This window comes from Parasteatoda tepidariorum, chromosome 2 (genome assembly GCF_043381705.1).
Source record: "Parasteatoda tepidariorum isolate YZ-2023 chromosome 2, CAS_Ptep_4.0, whole genome shotgun sequence".
In the NCBI taxonomy this organism is placed as follows: Eukaryota; Metazoa; Arthropoda; class Arachnida; order Araneae; family Theridiidae; genus Parasteatoda; species Parasteatoda tepidariorum.
The window spans coordinates 5956684-5980575 of record NC_092205.1 but is presented as its reverse complement, the minus strand read 5'-3'; the positions used below and the strand labels follow the sequence as shown (position 1 = coordinate 5980575).

The 23892-nt window shown below is 27.1% G+C and overlaps 1 protein-coding gene across 24 annotated transcripts in view; it reads right to left on the bottom strand.

Annotated features, from left to right (window-relative positions):
• LOC107442217 (peroxisome proliferator-activated receptor gamma coactivator 1-alpha) overlaps nt 1-23892 on the bottom strand; it is a 68615-nt gene that overhangs the window by 42629 nt on the left and 2094 nt on the right. For 7 of the 24 annotated variants that reach the window (XM_043056150.2, XM_043056154.2, XM_043056138.2 and 4 more), the window contains exons 2-9: nt 23331-23383; nt 21475-21534; nt 20060-20134; nt 19041-19166; nt 13080-13154; nt 11971-12853; nt 8132-8558; nt 2937-3182 (exon numbers count right to left, since the gene is read on the bottom strand). In XM_043056150.2, the coding sequence (XP_042912084.1) occupies nt 2937-3182; nt 8132-8558; nt 11971-12853; nt 13080-13154; nt 19041-19166; nt 20060-20134; nt 21475-21534; nt 23331-23381 (1943 nt within the window). In that variant the 5' untranslated portion in view covers nt 23382-23383. Of the gene's footprint in view, nt 1-195; nt 241-2158; nt 2506-2936; nt 3183-8131; nt 8559-11970; nt 12854-13079; nt 13155-19040; nt 19167-20059; nt 20135-21474; nt 21535-23330; nt 23384-23892 lie in introns of those variants that run through there. The other 17 variants (XM_071177095.1, XM_071177087.1, XM_071177088.1 and 14 more) reach the window with 8 other exon arrangements.

Below are 23892 nucleotides of genomic sequence, written 5' to 3'. Positions count from 1 at the left end.
CATAAATTATAAAAATTATTAATAAGGGAAATTAACGACTAAAACAGAAATATTCAAGGGGGAAAAAATATTGATTGCTAAATGGAAAGAGTTTGTGATAATTATTTGGAGAGAGAAAAAATAGAGAAAAACCTCTAGTCAATAACATGAAAATACAAAAGAAATATTAGGTAGTCAAAACTAAAATATACTTACTTGAAATAGTCTGCTTATAACCAAGTACAAACTGAATTTCTATACCTAATGCAGCAGTTGAAATTAAAAATATAATTATTATTAAAGATTATAACTAAATATTATAATTTGTGAAAAGGATTCTACCACAGTTAACACTTAATTATTCAAATTAAACAAACGGTGGTTATTATTGTAAGTATTGATAACTATTATAGTAATTTTATTACTGGGTTCATACTTTATCGGGAAAAAAAACTTCCTTGATTTCCTTTCTGATTGTGCAGAGTAATTCTAAAAATATTAGATGCAACATCATGAAAATATATCAGTCGGAAATTCAATTCATCAGCAGAATTCCGGACAGACAAACTTTTAATGACGGTAAAAAACACCAATGAAATTATATTGGCGGCTAATTTTCTACAATTAGGCTAAACTGATGCAAATAAAGGATATATCAGTTTTTTTTTATAGAAAAATGAACAAGTTATTTGTTGATTATATAGTTTGAAGACGTCTGTATTATATTATCAAATAAGTTTGAAGTATTATTCAAAATAAATAATTTTTTATTCATTTTTAAACCTATAAAATCTCATTCTCTCACTCATAACACTTACCATCTACAAATATCAAAAACATTACTTTTTACTGAAATACCTACACGTTTCCTATTTAACTTTTATTTTTTAAAAACGACACTTGTAGAGTTGTTTCTATGTATTCAGTCAATCTTTCAGTTCTTGAATAGGTTTTTTTATTAAGCATTTTTTTTTAAAAAAAAGTATCTGTATCTTAAACTAATTAATCAAACATTACAGTAAATAAGTTTTATAAACTTTCACTTTAAGCTTTTTTCCTAATCTAAAAATTGCTTTATTAACAAAAATGACACATTTGCTTAGAAAAGAGTTTCAGTAAAAAATTTAAAAAAATGAAATTTTTTTCTTATAAAATAATTCAGTAAAAAAGTAACAAATGTTCAGAAATATAAAATACAGGCTTTTAAATTCCAGGCCTTTATCTTTTAAAAAATTTTATCTTCCTTAAGCATTATCTGAGTTTTTTAAGCTAATTTTACAGTCCCTGAGTTTTTCATGTAATCCAGTTTCTTGATGGGGTGAAAACTAAAATCAAAACTTAAAATAAATTTTCTTTTTAAAAATTTCACATTATTAAGAGATGTTTGTAAAGCAAATATTTTTTTAATATTAATGCAAGTTAATATTTAATATAACATTTATTGAAAATATTTCATGCAAATATTAACTTGCAGTAAATATTATTAGCGTTTCTCAAAAGATGTAAATTCATAATTTCCGAAAACTATGAATTAAAAATGCAAATTTGAACAATCCAGTGCAAACAAAGATTTCATTATTTTATAAACATGTACAGTCAAAAAATGGTTTTGATCTCATTTTTATATTTGCAAATATCGATCAATGCAGATTTGAGTTTTCAAAGCTGCTCAAAAAACCCGAAAACAAAATAAAAGGTTAAATTAATTAGGAGGAGGTTAAATTAATTGAGGTTAAATTAATTGAGCTATGATGTCAAGAAAAAAAAGTCACACCTGAAAAAACATGCAACTGCAAAACATACCTGCAAAACATACCTGCAAAACCAATTAATTGAAGAGGTACAAGTTCTTAAGATAAAATAATAGTAAGTTGAGGAAGACCGTTTTAAAAAAATTGAAAAAAAGGACAAAGATAAATTTCTCAAGGATGACAAGAAAAAAATATAAAATTGAAGTCAATTTCACAAACTAATAAAAATGGAAATTACAGATAATAATGTCATAAACCAGAACTTCAAATATAATTCACTAGGGCATAAATTTACAAAAATAAATAAATAAATAACAATAATAAGTCTAGATTTTATGTAAAATTAATCGAGCATTTGCAATATAAAATTATACTTCACAGACAAAATAAAAAGATTTTTTTTTTATTATTATCAAATTCGATAAACATTAAACCCTTTTATTGATTTGCTGCTCGGGAAATTTGGTACAAAAGTTGTCGTACATAAAACCAATGAACATCATGAAAGAAAACCATTTTTCTGGTCACAAATAATTTATAATCTAAATACGAATATACATCGCTTCGACTAATATGATTAACAACACTTTGATATTATATTTATCCTTGCTCAACTACAATTATTTTAAGAAATATTTTGTTTTAAATTCTTAAAGTTTAATATTTCTCAACTGATCCCCAAAAAAAGTTTTCCACTTTAGTTACAAATCAAGAAGCACAATTCAACTAAAGGAGAAACTAATCAAACAAATGAAGAAATCAAAGTGAAACCAATCTAGAAGAACAATTTAAAGATATTAAAAAATATAAATACATATGCAAAAATAAAGAATATTTACAAAAGGTGAGAATTTAATTTTATTTATTTATTTAGTTGAAATAATGAATAATTTTTAATGAAAAAATTATTTATTTATTTAGTTGAATATTTAAACCTTGTACAATATTTGAATGAACAATATTTAAACAAAAATATTTTGATTTATTTATTTCGCGATAATAAATTGATTGCGATACTGAATATTTATTTTGAAATAATGAATAATATTTAAAGAAGAAAATTATTTATTAATGTAATTTTGTTGAAATAATGAATAGTTAAACAAAACAAAAAAAAGAATTATGGGAGCCTGTAAGAAAGGAAATGGCACTGAAAGAGTTAGCATTTTATTGAGGGATGTAAGGAAATTTCTTTAAACATCATACCTTGATTCTCTTTTGAGTTTTGTCAGTTGGATGGGTCTTTCAGGACTTTTTGTCTGGCTTCGTGTACTGGGGCGCAAGGTAAATAAAGTATTACTGGGATAAACCTCCTTTTTTGGTGATTCTGATAATCTAGATATTCGCCTTGTTTTAGCTTGCGGAGATTGAAAATGATCATAATTACCATCCATAGATACATCACAATCAAATTTATCATGGAGGGAGTTTACTTTAGAATTGCACATTAAACTGAAAGAGTACATTATAAAGAGTCTCAATTAAGACAATGACAACATATTACCTAAATAAATAAAAAACACTTTCATGCTTTTTTTTTTTAAATAATTAATTACTCTGAGAAGAGGATACACAGTCATTTATTTATTTACTTTTTGAAATAATCTTACATTTACTAAAAATATCTTTTTTTATAAGAAAGTCATACATTATGAGCATACAGCAGACATTAATGATGACTAATGAAAATTAAATTTTATAATAAGTTACAGATTTTTTTAAAAAAAAAAAAAAAAAAAAACATGATTTCAATAACGTTTTTCTGTATATTATGCCAGAAACTGACATTTCTCCTACAAAAACATCCAGATAAATCTCCCAGAACAGAATGATTCAACAATGTGTCAATAATTATTAAGAAAAATGATTGAATAATTATTAAAAAAATGTCTAATTGTAATTACACATTTTTTTAAATAATTATAGCTGTTCTCAAAAAACGGAATATTATGTATATAATATAATACAGATTGTCTTATCCAAGTTTTTCGACATTAATTCATAGCTTAAAATAGGATTTGGTTATTAAGTTTAAGATATAGAAGTCGTTCTTTCACAAGGAACCATAAAAAGTCAATATTCCAATTAAAATATTATTTTATAAAGTTAATGAGTAATAATTATTGGAAATGCACTTATTAAGAATATCCCAAAAGTTTTCTGCAGTCTATACGGTGTTGTCTGTTAAAACGAACCAACGTTTTACTTTTCCCATTTCGATGCCATTCAATTATGTTAAAGAAAATCTTGAAGAAAATGCGGAATAATCTGAATTTGGGTCACTTTTTCATCTTCATGGCTGTAATCAGGGAGCGCAGCCAAATTATGCAACAGAAACAACCACCTTTTAAGCACTTTTCAATCACTCAAAAAATATTTTTAAGCACTTTATTAACGCTTTTATCTTGTTTTTACCGTCATGTCAAAAAAAAATTTTGGCATTGTTTTTGACAATAGTCAAAAATCATGAAATTTTTAATTGCGTAAAGCGAATGGCGTTTTCATATGCTACGGACTAACAATACGCCGAAATAGATTTAGGTTAAATTAATNAAATCTTATCTGCTGCGTGTAAAAGGGGAGAAAATAGTTCAAATAAGTAAAAATGAGAAAGGATTGGTAGCTATGTAGTTTGAATTTTCTGTTTCTCTTTGAAAATCGGTGAATTTTCTGAAAAAGCGGAATACTTATTAAAAAAAGTGAAATTTTTAGAAAATCTGAATTTTTGAAAAAAAAAACTGAAATTCAAGAGATAAAAGTGAAAAAAGCGGAAATCCGCTAAAAAGCAGAAAAATCTCATCCCTGTACATTATGAGCAAGCAGCAGACATTAATGATGACTAATGAAAATTAAATTTTATAATAAGTTACAGATATTATTTTAAAAAAACACGATTTTAATAACATTTTTCTGTATATTATGCCAAAAACTGACATTTCTCCTACAAAAACATCCAGATATATCTCCCAGAACAGAATGATTCAACAATGTGTCAATAATTATTAAGAAAAATGATTAAATAATTATTTAAAAAATGTCTAATTGTAATTACACATTTTTTTTAATAATTATAGCTGTTTTCAAAAAATGGAATATTATGTATATATATAATACAGATTGTCTTATCCAAGTTTTTCGACATTAATTCATAGCTTAAAATAGAATTTGGTTATTAAGTTTAAGATATAGAAGTCGTTCTTTCACAAGGAACCATAAAAAGTCAATATTCCAATTAAAATATTATTTTATAAAGTTAATGAGTAATAATTATTGGAAATGCACTTATTAAGAATATCCCAAAAGTTTTCTGCAGTCTATACGGTGTTGTCTGTTAAAACGAACCAACGTTTTACTTTTCCCATTTCGATGCCATTCAATTATGTTAAAGAAAATCTTGAAGAAAATGCGGAATAATCTGAATTTGGGTCACTTTTTCATCTTCATGGCTGTAATCAGGGAGCGCAGCCAAATTATGCAACAGAAACAACCACCTTTTAAGCACTTTTCAATCACTCAAAAAATATTTTTAAGCACTTTATTAACGCTTTTATCTTGTTTTTACCGTCATGTCAAAAAAAAATTTTGGCATTGTTTTTGACAATAGTCAAAAATCATGAAATTTTTAATTGCGTAAAGCGAATGGCGTTTTCATATGCTACGGACTAACAATACGCCGAAATAGATTTAGGTTAAATTAATTGTGAAAACGTTGAATAGAACAATGTGAACTGTGTCTTTTAGCATAATTCGAAGCGAAAATCAACATAGTAAAGGAAAAATCTCATTTTGAAAACGGGAAAATTAAGCACTTTTTAAAAACACCCAATGAAAAAAGCACCTTTAAGGGCTTTTAAAAATTGAAAATCAAAAATAAGCACCTTTAAACACTTTTTAAAAACGCTATGCACCCTGATAATACTCAGAGCCCAGTTCTAAATTCCATCGTCGTAAAGTGTTCAATAAATATCATCTTAAATCATAGCATGTCTCTTCATTTGAAATAGCTTTACTTTCATAGAATCAATAACCCAGAAATAGCATTCTATGATATATATAAATTGTAGACATTTTAAGATACATATTTATGATATGATATACAGTGAAATTTCTCGGAAAGGACTACTATCTATTCCACAGTAAAATGTTTGTTAATGGAGGTTGGTCGTTCTTAGGCGAGACTTCAAAATGCTATCGAAAGCACGTGATTTTTTGCAAGAGATTTTGATTTTACTCACTGTCATTTCTTTGATGTGGAAATGCCACTCGTGTTGGCGTCATGAACAATAGAACTGTTTTAAATATAAATAAAGAATTGTATTTTTTGCTTAAGTTTGCCTTTAATTTTATATCATAAAAATTAGTTAGCTTTAAAAAATAGACAGGGTGCATAGCCAAATTATTCAACAAAAAATAAGCACCTTTTAAGTACTTTTCAAGCACTCAAAAAATATTTTTAAGCACTTTAAAAAAATATAATTAGGCAGGGTTGGAAAGTTTTTGACAATTGACTATTTTATCCTGTTTTAACTCCCATGTAAAAAAAAAACTTATGTTATTGTTTTTGACATTTGTCAAAAATCATGAAATTCTGAATCATGTAAAATAAATGGCGTTTTCATACGCTACGGACTGACAATACGCCGAAATAGATAGAGGTTGAATTAATTGTGAAAACGTTGAATAGAACAATGAGAACTGCGCCTTTTTGCATAATTCGTAGCGAAAATCAACATGGTAAGGGAAAATTAAGCACTTTTTAAAAACACCCAATGAAAAAAGCACCTTTAAGGGCTTTGAAAACACAAAAAATCAAAAATAAGCACTTTTTAAAAACGCTACGCACTCCGATAGAAGAGATTTGTTTGTTTAAAATGCTGAGTTTTTTCTAAAATAACTTATTCTTTATTTAACTTTCAGCTAAAAATAAATCATTAATAGCATTGTCTTTAGTGTACTCTGACTGCAACTTAAGGTTATAAAAAGAGCTCTCTAAATAAGAGTCACTCACAAATATTTTGAATACATTTAAATTTACTTATTTGTTTTGTTAATATTTTTAGTTTTGATATTTTTTCGTGTTTCCTTATTTGACCTTTTCCGCATTTGGGGAAAAGATTTGCGGGTCACTTGGGAAGGTTTTGATGGTCTTTCCTAAAGGTTTTCTACAACACAAAGAGTATAGAAAAAAATTCCAAGCTTCTCAAAAGTGGGTACAAATAGAGGGGGTTGTTACAAAGAGGTGGTCTTACCTGAAGTTTCCCTGTATATAAATTCACCAAAAAAAAGGGGTGTAAAAAGGGTACGCAATGTATCTAAACAAGGCTCAAAATTAATAAAGGTTTGTTGGTTTAGAACCACTAATGTCTAACTGGAGTCACCATAAAATAATATATAATGGTCTACAGTACCAGCAACAAAAGCGAAGAATAACTTATTTATCAGTTTCCTTCATATCTTTGATAAAAATCTTAGATAAATATTACATATTCTTCATAATTTTTCATCGAATTTCTTTAACTGTTATTTTAGTTCCAATATTTAATATAATGTTCCATTTAGAGTAATAGGTAACACAGAACCCATTTACTAAAAAAAGAACAATGATTTGTAAAAAGCTTCATTTGTAATTTTTAATTAAAAATTTTAAAAATTTCTTGGAATAAATTTATTTTGTTTTAGAAACTTTTAAGTATTTTTTAACAGGTCACTGAATTTATACAAATTAGTAAAGTATTTCATTTACTGGTCTTTCAGAGTATAGTGTCTATATTTTCTTAATTTCTAATCCTGCTCAGTACTTAGTCAATTATCATAATTAAACATAAGATATTGATTGAAAAATAGTAGATAAAGGAAAAATCATGATATTTTTGCTATTTATGCAGCACCATCAAAAATTATATAAATAATTGTCTAAATTGTAAGCTATACATCAACACTATTAATGAGATAAAAATAATACAATATATTGCATCTACTATATGATTATTAAGGACATATGTGTGTAATTTCTCTATTTAACTAATTAGAAACTAAATTTAAGCATTAGAATTACCAAGTAATTAAAAGAACAGATTGAGAATCACATCTTTCACAAGATCTTTCTCAAAACTTTTACTACCAATTCAATTGAAAAAAATTAAAATCAAAAGACAAACACTTACTCTAAAATCTCAATAACATAAAAAATTTAATTATCTTTAACTGAATTTTTCTTTTTAAATATGATTTATTATATTAAAAAAATAATATTTTTTTAACAGGTCAACAATTATATGTTAATTGTATATTAATATAATAATTCTTAACATTTATTAATATTATATTAATATTTAATTTAATTATATAATAATTTTTGTTACAATTCGTCATGATATAAATTATATTTATTTTCAACTTACTCTGATTGAGGATTGGTCTCAAAATTTGATTTCAAGCCAGATCTTCTTGTTCGAAACAAGTTTGCTGTTTGTGCGGGTGACAGAGAATCAGCACTGTGATAACCATGTGATGAATTCTCACTCTCCGTACTGCAATGACGATTCCTCATATTCTCTGAGTTGAGAAGTCTTTTGCTGCTAATAGGAGTAAGTAGCACAACAGGTTTCTTTGGTGAAGAATCAGAGATATGTGAGTTCCTTAAACTATAGGGAGATTTGTTGCCAGAGGGAATATCTGATGATACATCTTCAAATGAAGCAATTTCTACTTCAGCCATAGACACAGGCACATCACTGAATTCTTGTGTACTTGATATGATATCTACATACTCGCCTGAAGTTTTTCGGGCTCGGAGCTTTGTTGTGGCTTCAAAAAGTAGATTCATTTCTAATTAAAATACATTACTACATAGGATAATTCATAATAACTAATTATTAAAATTCATGCGAGCTTACTATTATATACAATTAAAACAGAAAAATAATTAGTTAAATTTTTAAAAAAATAAAAATTTGTAGCGAAAAGGTTATTAATTAAAACTTAGAAGAAAAAAACTAATTTTATTTTAAAAAATACATTAAAGCCAAGTTAGAGAATTATTTAGGGGGGTTGATCCAGGTCTTGGGGCCCATCTATGTAAAAAATTGAATTTTTTTTTAAATTATTTAATAATTATATAAATAAAAATTTCTTTTTTAATGTTTATCTGAAAATACGGAAGAAATCACTAAATGTAATTACGGCTAAAAGGAGTTCCATAAGAATTTTCTGCATGTTTCATCTCCAGACAAGTTGAGTTCTCACTCACATCTGAATTCGTTCTTAGGTTCCCTTTCAAAATTTCAAAGGATTATTAATTTTCATAATTGCAAAGAAGAATCAGTTATTGAAACTAGTCGAAGGCAGATATGGCAAGTTTTAAACACAATGGGAGAAAAAGATAAAACAAGTTCATAAAAAAAAGGTTCTTTTGAAAACAATTTGAAAAAATGTATAACTCTTTAAAAAAAAAGGAATATTAAATTTTGAAGCAATATAATTTATACAGTTTACAACAAAGTCTGACTTAAAGTATTGATTTTTCAGCTATTTAATACATCACTTTTAAGTAAGTTAAAACAAAAAAAAGCAACAATTGCAAAAAAAATAATAAATAAATAAATTTATTAATTTCTTATGAAATTAAAACTAAAATAGTGTATTTCAATATTTTATGTAAAGGAGTATAGTGGAATCTTGATCTTATACAAAAATATCAAAATCAAATATTACAAGTTAAATTAAATTAACATTGAATTCAAAATATATTAATTTTTATAATCAAATACAGATAAGTATGAATATTCAAACCGACTTGTAAATAATATAATATATAGATTTTTAAATTCTATATGAAACTAAAATAAATAGTAGGTAAATTTAAGTGATGGAGAAAAAATTTTCATTTCTTGCATTTTATTCATTTTATTTGTTAAAATTTAAGCTATTGCTTTCTAATTATCTGTTAACAAATGTTTCAGTCATTATTTTTTTTCCTATTTTTTCTGTTACCTATGGGTTTTTCGAGTGTCCTAAAAAAAAAAATCCCAGCCCTAGAGGAAGGCAACTTTTAGGAAAGGGTATAAAGGAAAATTGTGAAATTTTGTTACAGGCCCATGATAACATTTTTAATAGTAGCCACTCTCTCAAAAATTGAAAATTTTAAACTATTGATATCATATACAGGGTATCTGCTACATTTTAGATTTTCAAATTCATGACTTTTCATGACTAATTCCAAGAATTTTTCATAACTTAATAAAGTTACTATTTTCTCCGAGAAAAACACAACAATAAATTTAAAAAAGCATTATAATAACATTCACTGAAATGATAGGTATAACCAAAACTGTTATACTCTGCATCTTCATATTTATAGATTTTAAATTTAAAAAACAGAGTAAAGAAAGAGTTGAAGCAATAAAATAGCTGAAAAAGATACAAAAGCAATTAATTTTTTTTTCTTTTTTTCTGCAAAATTACATTCTAAAGATACTTTTCTTGTTCATCGGAAAGGAAAGAAATACTCCTGATCTTTCTGTTCTCATTTCGGAATAAAAAATTTCGTCAATGACTGGCTTGCTTCAGCTAAAATTTTAAATTGATAAAATAAAAATAATAATAAAAATTCTGAAATCACAGATGTTTAAAAGATAATTCTTTCATTTTTAAAAAGAACACCATAATTTTTAAAGAACATGATAAAAACATTCTATATTTTAATAAAACATGATTGTGAGTGGGGATTTTGTTACACATTCAGACGTTCAAACAATTGGGGGGAGGGGTAAAATCCATTTTGAAAATTAGATTTTTCGTCGACTTAAATCCATGACTTTCCATGATTTTTTTTTTTTTTTAAATAGTTCAAATCATGACAAATTTTATCCAACAACAAATTCATGACTTTCCATGATTTTTCATGACTTTCCAGGTGCGCAGATACTCTGCATATACTTAAAGCATTTCTCAAAATATGGTAAACTCTACTTGGCTCAATTTTTAATACGAAGAAATATTTTCCTGACAACTTTAAGTAGGTTTATATAAAATTTTGGTACAGTATATTGTTTTGAACTAATAAAATTTAGGGGTTGAGTTTTCGAACCAATAATGCAAGACAAAATTTATGTTTATTAATAAACATAAAATTTATTCCTTACAAACTAAATCTTAAATACTTGAAATCATAATGAGAAAAATATAATAAGAAGAAAAATTGAAAGCCTGTTTTATAGCACATAATTTAAAAAAACTAATATTTTTTTATAATAAAAAAAAAGTTTAATCAACATTTTTTACATCATTACCTGATTATAAACTTCATTCGCTTTAAAAAATATATAAATAGGAAATAACAATTAACATTCAAGTGCTGAAAAACAGATGCCCATTTGCAAGACATGCCAGATGTGAATGAGAAGAAACAAAGTGAATAGAAATACAATATGAAAAGTTGCCAAAGAAAAATGGAAAATTAAAGGTGAGAAACAAAACAAGAGAAACCACAGCAACCGAGAAAGAAAAAAGACGAGAAATAAAACAAGAAAAACTACAGTGGCCAAGAGGGGCAAACGAACGTAAAATGCATTTCCATACGCTATGGAGAGGTGGTGAGGAACTAATGTCTTTAACAAGGTGAGCTTATGTGACTGAAGGTAGCTGACTGATGACAAGATAAGCTAACTAATGTGACCCCCATGATGTGACCACATCAGCTCATCTTGATGCACTGGAATCTTGTTTTATTCATATGAATGCTGATTTCCTTGTTAACATTAATTCCTTACCAGCATTTTACACTGATTTACCCCTCTCAGCCGCTTTGGTTTTCTTGTTTTGTTTTTCATCTTTTTTTCTCTCACATCTACTTTGGTTTTTCTAGCTTTATTTTTCCATTTTTCATTGGTAACTTTTCCTTTTATATTTCTAATCACTTTAGTTTCTTCTCATTCACGCCTGTCAAGTCTTGAAAATGGGAGTCTGTTTTTGAGCGCTTGAAGCATGTCGACTGTTCTTTCCTATTTACATATTTTTGAAGGGAATGAAGTTATTAATCAGGTAATATCATACTGTTCCAATATCTTGGGATTATTTATTCATATTTTTACATTAGTTACCCTGAGACTGGTGACAACTGTTAATTTTACACTATATAAAAGGACCATTTTCTTAAATTTGAAGGGGGAAAAAATGGCTTGAATTTCGACCTGGATCAAACCCTGATTTATTATTAATGCGTTAATGTCTTGATACTCACCATGATTTGTATCACTTCTAAGAGTGACTGGTTTACATTCATTCGAAACCAGTTGAAGATTACTATGATTCAGTTCTTTTTCTGGTTTAACCACTATGTTATTTACAGGGATACTTTTTGAATAATCATGAAAATTTTTAATTTTGGATGCTATCACATTATTATTTATCACTGTCCTTTTACTTTTACTGATGAAATTATCAGTAATACCAAGTACATCATTACAAGGTATCAAAGATAAACTTGGCACATTGTTAACTTGCTTTGCACTATTGTTTTTTTCAGTCAAATTCTTTATGGCCCACAACTTCTTCTGAATTGCTTCCTTGGTTTTATTTATATGATAAGAGACACTCTTTGGAGATAGGCAAGGACTGTTTTTTCTTAACGGTGTACTTTCTTCAGCAGGACTCTTCTTAATTTTTTTTACAACAGTTTCATTTACAGGTTTTTTGTCTATAAAATTATGTACAACAGGTTCAGAGGAACTGGTCCTGTTCCGTGTGCGAGTTTTCACTTTTTCGGCAATGGAGGTTGAAAACGAATCAGGAATGTCTGCAAAAGAAAAGTCAAAAGGTTGAGAAGGAGAATACATGCTGTCACTATATGCCGGAGAATTATCAGTAGATGTTGAGTTAATTGAAGCTGATACGACAAGTGCTTTTGGTTCTTCACTTGGATTGTCTTTATATTTAATAACAAGTTTAAAATTCTTACTAAGCTTTGACTTTTTCTTTTTCTTGCTATAGTCTGAGTTTTTTCGTTTTCTGCCTTTCTTCTTATGTGTGATGGTGCCCTCATCGTTCTGTTGATCTGACAAAATCTCACATTTTATTCTATCCTCGACTTTTACATTTATTCCAGGAGAAATTCCACTGTAGATCTAAATAGAAGATATCATTCAGTAATAGTCACAGCTTTAAATCCAAGAAATATTTTATTTAAAAAAAATGCACAGAATAGCAATATGCACAATAGCACACAATATGCTGCAAAATCTGATATTTGAAAAATGAAACCTATGCATAGCCATTAAACAATAAACATTCTAACAATAAAGAAAGTACTCTAATAACAAAAATTAAGAACAATTTTTGATAATAACTAACCTCTTCTTTTCTTTCCTCTTCTAAAATTTCATTTTTCATAACACAGTTCTTTTTATTTACAAATCCTTTCTTAGCCTGATATTAAAAATAAAAAAAAATTAAATCTAAGAATCAATGATATACAAAAATTAACAAATAAGTTTATATATTGGAAATTGGAGTTGATTTTAATTAAGGCATACAAAAGCTTCAAAACAGTTTTAAGATATGTTTTTGATTAAAAGCAAATTTAATAACTGAAAAAAAAACTAAAAGAATAATAAATTTAAAATATAAATATTTATTTTAAATATTACAATTCTTTAAAAAGTTTGTAAGCAAGTTCTTTAGGAGATACAAGATCAAAAATTTAAATATTTCAATACTTCAAATGGAAAATTTTAAAAACTGCATTTATAACAGTAGAAAATAGGATCAGGCCTAGAAGTGACTCAGAGCAAAAATATAATAGGAAATATAGGAATTCATTTAAGAAATTATAGGAATTTTATAGGAATGTTTTGAAAATAATATAAGAATCCCTAATATTTTGCTTAAAAAATATAGATTCAAAATTTGCATAGAACATGTACAACTTTTATTTATGTGTTATTCAAAACTAATGTTATGAAAAAACATTTCTACAAAACCCTATCTTGGCTTTAAAACTAAATGTTTTATTAGATAATCTAACTGGAGAAAAAAAGAACACTGATTGTAGACAAATTTTAGCTTTCTTGTCCAGGAGTAGGTTGGAATATATTTCTTAATATATTTGAATAAACCGTAGACTTATATCAGAATATAATGTTATGCATTTATAAAAGAATAATTAATAAAGTAATTATATTTTTAAAATTTTTTGAGGACCAGCAAAAGGTTTCAAATAGAAAATCTGAATAAAAACAATTAAGTTTATTAATACACAGCATTAGAGTTAAGAAAAAAAGTTTATTAGTAATTATGTTGGTAACACTAATTAATATTATATGAAAATTTAACTCCCCATCTTTGCAACACATGAACATAATCGAAACAATATATACAATCGAAAATAATAAGTGCAACTGGAATTAAAATTTAGAACAAAGTTATACAAATACGAATATAATACACTAGAATATACTAAGAGTGAACAACTCAGTTAGAATCAATACATATACGTAGAATTATTATTTTTTATTAGTTTCAGCAAGCTTTTCAGTTAATATTTTAACCTGATTAGTTGCGGATTCTATGATTGCAGAAGCAATTCTCATTNGCGAAGTCGTATTCGGAGGTAAAAACTGAACTGTCAGCCAGGGAAAGTCTGTCAACAAATTATCTTCAAGATCCTTTGGATGTCCTGGTGCATTGTCCAATAAAAGCAGTGCTTTCAACGGCAAGTCATTGGTATCAAGGTAGTCCTTGATGCTCGGACAAACTTCAAATAGCCATTCTTTGAAAAGATACTGTGTGACCCATGCCCTCTGATTCGATCTCCACATTACTGGCAGTTTGTTATTAATTATGGAATTTTTTTTTGAATGCTCTGGGATTCTCAGAGTGGTAAACGAGAAGTGTTTGAAGCTTTATAATAATAATTATTGAATGACCTTTAAATTTAAATTCATTGTTAATTCAAGTTTCATTTAGTAATTATCAATACTAAGCATGCTTTAAATATTTCTCCTTTCAGTGATCTTATTTTGTATACAAAATGATAACAAACATTTAATAGTACTTCTTTTTTCGAGAAGTGTTCGTTAGAATTCGTTTTGTTCATTATCCGAATATGTGTTCGTTGTCCGAACACAAAAAATCTTTCTTGAAAGTGTTCGTTATCCGAACACAAAAATCTTTCGTGAAAGTGTTCGTTAACCGATTTGTTCGTTAACCGATCACCCACTGTATTTCTAAAAATAAAATAGGCACAATATCACAACTGGATGGGATTTGAGTGATGAATAATAATTTTTCCTAATTTAATTTCTATTTATTGATTAAACAATTCAAACAAATTTGCTTTAAAAGAAAGTTTTGACCCTTTATTATGAATACAAAATAAAAACAAACATTTTAGAGAGAAAAAACATTAAAAATGTATTAGAAATTTGTGTCTTAACAAAACAAAAGTATAAGAAATTCAAATTTTTTTATTAAAATTTTAAAATTAACAGGAACTAATGCTAAAATAAATAGGAATCAAACCAAATCGAAAGCAAATTGATCAATGATACAAAAAGTAAGATTTATCATCTTCAAATCTCGCCGACACGATAGAAAATAAATTGGAGATATAAATATAATTAAGAGTGAAAACATACAGGAAAAAAAAAGCTCAAATTATGTAACAATCTTCTATTATCTTCAAAGGTAATAAATAAAATAAAGTGAAATAAAAATAAAGGATTTAAAGGCAATATTTCTGTCTATTTATTATTAAAAAAAATAATAAATTTTTGGAATGAATATCAGGGGTCGATTAGAATGAGCCATTTCACAGTCTCTTCACAACATTCAAATTCCAAAAAAATGGTTCCTTCACTATATACAAATTATAAAAAATTGTGTATTCTCAAAATTCTTATTAGTAAAAATGACCCTATCAGGAAATTCAAATTCATAAAAACAACCTCTTTACGAAAGTTCACTCTACAAAAATGATCCCACAAAACTGTTCCATAGTAGATTCTCGGAAAAGACATGATTTTACAAAAGCATTGCTAAGAATTGCATATGCCAAAACTAAAATTGGAATGTCGTAATAGAGAGTAAAAAATATTGGATTTTGGAAAAACCTTGTAGGAAAGGCCAAAAAAATGGTGAATGAGAAAAGAAAAAATTATCATCCACTAACGAGAAATCATGATGTAATTACGAATTATCATCACGAATCAAACGCGTCAGAGTGATAACTCAAATTTGAGCGGCGTAACAGCATTGTATTAAGAATATCGAAATTTGAAACCACATGAAAAAGGCCGTAAAAATTATAAATAACTGCCAAAAAAACTATCACCAAACATCATGACATTAAGATTGAATCCCAATGAAACAAAGTGTCAGGTATTAATTAGAAATATGCACGGCATGATTACATCATCGTGAAAATATAGGAATTAAAAACCGTATAAAATGGGCCGAAAAAAACTACCAGCAAACGATGTAAAATTACGATGGAATCATCACAAATAAAACGTGTCAAAACATGAAATTGAAATTCGAATGTCATAATAAATTTTAAAATATCAGAATTAAAAAAACAAAAGCCAAAAAATTTATTTAATGCAGATAAACTATCATCGAACGACATAAAATTATGATGGAGTTGTCATGAATCGAACGCTTCAAAAAANACCGATCATCGATTCACCATAGACTTCTATGTGAAATCGATTAATTCGTTCTGGAGACCCTAAAAATTAAATTTAAAAAAATTTATAATTTCTTATTAAGTTTTTAAAAAAATAATACATACATATAGTCTTGCATATTAATCAGTCCTTTTCATTTTTTGCTTATGGGGCGTTGAAGAACATGTCCAATGTCGATTGCTTTTCTCTTTTTTTCAGGATTTTCCGGAAGTAATTAATAGCATTGTCGTTGTAAAAATCCCCAACCCTACTGACATCAGCTTAGTTTGCGTGCCATTCTAAGACGATTGTTCTGACATCCTCCCACTTTTTCAAAAGATCTTTAACGGCAGATGTCTTCCTTTTGTTCAGAAGGCGTCACATTTCGCTGTGTTTCTTGGTGTTCTTCCTTCAAAATTTCTTCTGTCGTCAGTTAATCTTCATGTCTCATTATGAGCTCTTCTATGTCATCCTCGTTCACCTCCAATTCCAGATCTCTAGCAGTTGTCAAAATTTCATCCATAATTTCAGGGGTGTCTCCCTGATCACCTCCATCACCTTGATCGAAGGATGGACACAGCTTCCGCCAAGCCGAAATCAACTGTCGCTGTGTGACTTCTGACCACGCCTTTTGAATGATACGAATAGCTTCAAGAATGTCAAATTTTTCTTTCCAAAACTTTTTTGAAGTCATTGTTGAGGAGAATTGGCTTGCTTCAAAACACCGACGAAACAGCGCGCGAGTGTACAATTTCTTGAAAGCCGCAATAACTTCCTGATCCATCCCGTAAAATTATGATGGAGTTGTCATGAATCAAACGCTTCAAAAAAAGTGATGGCTCAAATTTGAAATTCGTGAGTCATAACAACGATTAAATATATAGAAATTAATTTGGCAAACCATAGGGAAGTTGCCGAAAAAGGATCGAAAACGTGGGCTTACAAAAATATAGAATAAAAAATAGTGATTGCTAAAACTGAATGTTCCTTATTACTAGAGAAATTTTCAGAAAAATAATTTCCATTTTTCATAAAAATGGACCTTAAAATTAAAATCTAGATCGAACTCAAGATATTATAAAATTGCTTTATAATTTCCATGCAGAACAGCAATCCACATGCTTCCTGTGAGTACGCAATAATGAGTTTAATTAAATTCATTTATGAAGCCTTTGTGATAGAGGATTAAGGTAATTACCACTAAAAATCAATTAATAATTTATGAGAGATTATAAAACGCTGTTCATAAAATAAATTTCTTAATCAAAAATAAGAATAGACAATTTGAAGTCCATCAACCCTGCTATCAGTTATGAATTCAAGTAACCAGTAATTCGTTTCCAGTTAGAAGTTTTCTAAGTCTCAAAACCATGGCATACTACGGTTCTGTTGAATTTAGCTCCATGCCAAATGGATGAAGACAAAACACTTGCGCAGGAAATGGTGACGCCAAGATTGCACGCTTAATGCTCCCTAAATCAAACTCACTGACTTTTCCAGATTCTGGCTCAAAAATGCTAAATTCTCTGAATTTTGGGACAATTTCTAAATTCACTGGCTTTACACAGTTTCAGCGATTTTTCAGGTAGTGTAGCAACCCTGATTAAGAAAATTTAATTACAAAAAAGGCACTTTATTATTCACTTTCAGTATTAATAAAAAAATATGAAAAGTTGCTTGTTAACATTTTCAGTTTATTTTTATACAGAATAGTTTTATTTTTAAAAATAGCTTTGATTCCCATCTGCTCATTATAAGCCAGTTCTACAGCACTTTCTTTAACACCTTACACAGGGTGCATAGCTAGATTTTTCAACAAAAAATCAGCACCTTTTAAGCACTCATAAAATATTTATAATTACTTACCAAAAAAAATCACAATTAGTATATCTGCAGTAACAAAAATTATTTTTTTCTATCGATTGAAGTTCTTAATTTACAAACATAAAATCAATACAATGAAAAAACATTTTTAAAAACTTTACATATACATGATAGAACGACAACCGACACGGCAAAGGGAAAAAAACCTCTTTTTAAAAGATAGAAAATTAAGCACTTTTTACAAACCTCGAATAAAAATAGCACCTTTAAGGGATTTTAAAAAATGTAAATAAAAAATTAGCATCTTTAAGCACTTTTTAAAAACACTATGCATCCTGTTATAACATTTTTTAATAAGTATTTTGAATTGAAGGTATAAAAACCACAATAAAAACCAATGCTTTAAATTTATTGACTCAAAACTTGGTACAGTAGGGAACCGATTATCCGGAACGATCGGGGCCATCGCTATTCCGAATAACTAATTTTTCTGGTTTTCTGAATCGCTACAAAAAGACGTTTTCTTTATTGTTAAACCCAACTAAAAGAAAAAAATAATATTTGGAAATAATCTTAAAAAGAATAAAAAACGATGAAGTAATACTCTAATGATTATTTCCAAAATGATGGTAAGGTAAACATCTTTCAAAAAAGTATAAAAAGTCCTGAAATCTTATGAGGAAAAAAAAAAATTTTTTTTTTAAAAATTGGGGGGGAAATTTATCGAATTTTGTTCCGGTTTTCTGATTTCCGGATAACGGGTTCTCTACTGTACTAATTTAAAAAAAAAAAATTATTAACTGAATGAAATAGTAATATTAACCTTTCTATTCAAAATATTTTTCTCAGGTGAAACTGGTTCTGCTTTAACAGTCCTTTTCTCGTTAAAAAAATTCTTGAATTCATCTGAGTCGCATGATGATAAATTAGCGACATCTTCTGCCAGAAACTGGGAAAAAAGAAAACTTATATATGATTAAATTTAATTTAAAAACTTATTATAATAAAAAATAATATTGAATTAAATATATGATCAGGTAAAAAATCTCTCAGCACAGTTGGTATTTTGTAAGGAAAAAATCTACATCTTCTAGTACACTGGAAGAAACTGGACTGGAAAAAACTAATGAATTTAAGAAATTAGAATTACTGATATTTTACATTACTTTGAGAAACCTATTTTTATAATTATCTATAGAACTGTTAAAATAACATAATAAGATTCTATTGACACTACCAAATTAACAAATTACATACTAAATATACAGGCTTCTGTCCAGGCCGAATTTACTACCGTTTAGCGGTACCTTCACAAATTCAATTTTGGAAAAACGGTAGTTTCACAAAATACTTTTTCTTAAAATTTCATTTTTGTATCCCTTAAGAAACGATAAATCCATATTTTTGTGTTGATTTCTTAATATAATTTTTAATTTTTCACAAATTACGTCTAAATTTTCACAAAATAGGTACCTGTCAGAAAAACCTAAACAGACCCCTGATATATGACTCACACACTGAATTCACAATTTCAAACAGCATGGTAATTTTTTAATCAAATACTGTTAAGTATGTATACTGAAACTGACTCTTAAATAATGATACATAATTTTTTTTAAAATTAAATATTAAAAAAGGTTTCTTTTTCAATTAAAAGGGGGAAAAACATTTAACTTTCTGGTACTATAGATAAATTATTTTTGTTTAAATTTTAGCTACTCTTATATTTCTAAACACTTGTATTTTTCGTTAGTTTCTTCCATTTTATCCAATTTCTTTCACGATACAGGAAGGATTTTTTGCAGATGAAATGCCAACCCCACTATGGCCATTAAAACTTACATCAACAGGAAGGTCAGCACCATCTCCTAAAAATAGGTTAAGATCTATATTTGAGAGTGAAGATTCTAATTCATCCTGTAACAAAAATTAAAAAGAAAATTAGCAACTAAAATTGCAACTGATAGAGTTTACTAAATTTCAAATCAATTTTTATAAATAAGAGATGCAGAAATAGTTATACATTTTTGAAAGAAATAGAAAAGAAAATTTTAAAACAATACTATTATTCTTCAAGCGCAACTCCTATTAAAGTCCAATACATTGAGTTTAAAGGAATAGCTTTATTCGGAAACATAATTATAACCATTCTTGTTTCCATAGCTGCAGATGGCCTCAAACTTTGTGGCGGGGGGAGTTCTTACCGTAAACAAACTATAAGAAAGCAGTTCTGTTGCATTGCCCAGTTGAATAGCATTAAGTCTAATTTTCTTAATGTGTATTAAGAAAATAATATAAGATAGACACATATAAGAATAAAATATTTTATCTTTAGAAAAATTTAAATAGTTTTTAGTGTTATGTTTCAAACTTTTACAACTCAACAAAATCATTTTGGAATTAAAAAAAATTCCAAGTAGTTTTTCAGTTGTCTTCTTGACATTATATTTAGTATATGTAAAATATTATAGAAAATGTGCAACTTTAATGTGTAAAATAGTATAGAAAAAGTGAAACTAAAAAAAATAATAATAATAATAAAATAAAACTGAAACATGTAAATTCTCCAAATTAAATAAATTTATTTTTTATCAATATAAAAGCATTTGATTTTAAAATACTAGACCTAAAGATCCAGGAAAAAAAAGTTTTTACAATTGCAGCTATATATTATTAGTTTCAAGGCAACTAATAGCAAACACATTTTGAGCAAATGGTCACATTAGCCCCAGCCATTTTATAGAAACACTTCTAAAAAGGCATTTCAAGTTCATAATAATTTTCAGACATAAATTTGAAAAAGAAAAAAAAAGAATCTATGATTCTTCTATCTATTCTTTGATTAGTAATTTTTATTAATAGCAAGCATACCAATCATTAAGCTAATTATAGTGTGACCTTTATTTATTTTTTAGTCTGACTAGAAAGCAGTTTTTTTTTGCATTGCCCAAGAGATTAATAATAGGTCTGATTTTCTTAATTAATTTGTATCGAGAAAATTACATAAAATAGACACATATAAGAATACATTTTCTAACTATAGAAAAAGTCAGATAAGTTTTAGTACTATGTTTCAAACTTTTACAACTCAACAAAAACATTTTTTGAATGAATTTTGTTTCCCAGTTGTTTCCCTGTCGACTGACTTCTTGAAGTTCAATTGAATGTATACAAAATACTACAGAAAATGCGCAACTTGGACATTTATGAGTTACGAAGCTTAAAATTTAATGTTATAAAGAAATAAAATAATTTACTGGTGGAAGATTATCCAGCAAGGCAGAAACTTCATCATGTTGACGCTCCATGTCAATGCTCTAAAATAAAGTATTAGAAATTTTACTGAACACGAATTGAACTGTGCTCTAAAACAAACACCATTAAAATGAGAAACAGAAATTTCATTGAACAAACAATTATTTAATAAAGAAATAAAGGGATAGGTATTTGTAATTTATTTTACTTCTTCTCCATTTGAGGAAAAAATATGGTAAATTTCATAAATTTAGAAAAAAAGGTTCATTTAAATAAAATAAAAACTGGAAAAACATAAAACTTAACAATTAATATCAATTAAAAATTTAAAAAAAGATTGACGCCTTAATATAAATAAACTTTGCATTATAATCACACAATTTCAGAATGCTAGAATGTGGAATCATTAAATAAAAACTAAAGCCTGAATAACTTTAATAACATAATCAATATCATCAAAAGTTTTAAACTCTTTTTATTTTCTATCCATTAAAACAATTAGACAACATCTCATCATATGGCCGTGCTATACCATTTTACAAATTACTATCTAAGTAGCGTATAACAATCTAAGTTACTTTTTGAAAAATTGGCTATTATAAGGAAACGTCTTGTTTTGAGAATAATGCACGGTTCATTTATATCTTGAAACCATCAAATATAAGATTATTAAGAGTATTAATGTAGATCTACAATGCTAACTCAAACCACACATATTGTAGCAAAATATTACAATTTCTCATCAATAATAGCGTGCTAATATAAAAATTTTTATCTAACTATAAAATTTCATGATCAACAAATGATTTTAGTAACAGTAAGCAACTACCAACTACTAAATTACTTGCAAAATATTTTAGAGAGTGATAGACAATTAAAAACTAAAGCTTTCAGAATTCTTGATAATTTTGCCAACACTTTAAAAGCTTCGCCACCAGAAGACTGTAATAAAGTGACATTTCATATAAACTTTTGAATCATAAGCATGTACAGTAGGGAATCGATTATCCGGAACAATCGGGACCATCGCTATTCCGGATAACTGATTTTTCCGGTTTTCTGAATCGCTACAAAAAGCCGTTTTTTTATTGTTAAACGCAACTAAAAAAAAAATTTGGAAATAATCTTAAAAAGAAGAAAAAATTATGAAGTAATACACTAATGATTATTTCCAAAATGATGGCAAGGTAAACATCTTTCAAAAAAGAAAGAAAAATCCTAAAATCTTATGAGGAAAAAAAAAAATTATTTTTTTGAAAATGGCGGGAAAATTTATTGAATTTCGTTCCGGTTTTTCGGTTTTCTGAATTCCGAATAACGGGTTCTGTACTGTAGTAGGAAAAAAAATAATTTTATTTCAAATTTACAAAACAAAGAAGCATGGATTAAAATTTAAACTTAGCTACAATTGGAAGAATTTTTTCAAATAAGCATAAAAAGTTGCCAGCTTTGAGTAAATAGGATATGTATAATATTCTACTGTTTAAGCCATTTAATATATAAAATGTACAAATTAAATGGATTTTCTACATTTACTGAATACAAAGCAAAATTTATATACATACAACGAAAGATGAAATTTAAATTAAAAGTTAGTAAAATTTGCTAATTTGTGCCACAGGCATTCTAAAAAAAACTTATTCTTTCATAAGTCGAAGAAAAAAGTTCAATTCAAAAACTTTTTAATTTACACATAAATAATGTACAAATTTTACAAAATATACACTTAGTATGAAAATTTCATTTAACTGGATTCAATTTAGATAACAGTAATTATAATATAATTACAGTAATATGTTATATACAGTAATTATAATATTAACAAATATCTTTTTCATATACATAATTATATGCTTACAAATAGGAGGTCTGACAAACGAGGTTCATTGCCGACATTTCCCATTTTCATACCTGAAAAAAATTTATAAATTTGTTTAATCCCATTATCACTTTAATGAGAAAATCAATTTAAAACAATTTATTTTATGATTGTAATTAGTTTTCAAAATGAAAAAAAAATTTACAAAGAATGTTATTAAAGAGATTTAAGGCAGTATTTGATACGATGAGTTCTTCGCAAAGACAACTTTTTCTTAAGCAAACAAATTTGTCTTTTAATCATTAAATGGCCTGAAATGGGAAAAGATGATTTCTGTAAACTTTAAATGAATCCTTAAATATTGATTGATTTTTTAAAAAACATAATTTTATTCGAATAAACAGGGGCTATCAAAAGTTGTAAAATTTTAGAAGCCGGGAAATATTCTTAAGAGCAAGCTTTTAGAATTATTGCCTTTATCTTATTCAGTGCAAATAAAAAACTAGTTTCACATAGACGTACTCGACTATTTTTCAGTTAAATGGATCATATTATATACATAAATCTCTTTTCACAATAAAGTTAAATACTAAATTAAAAA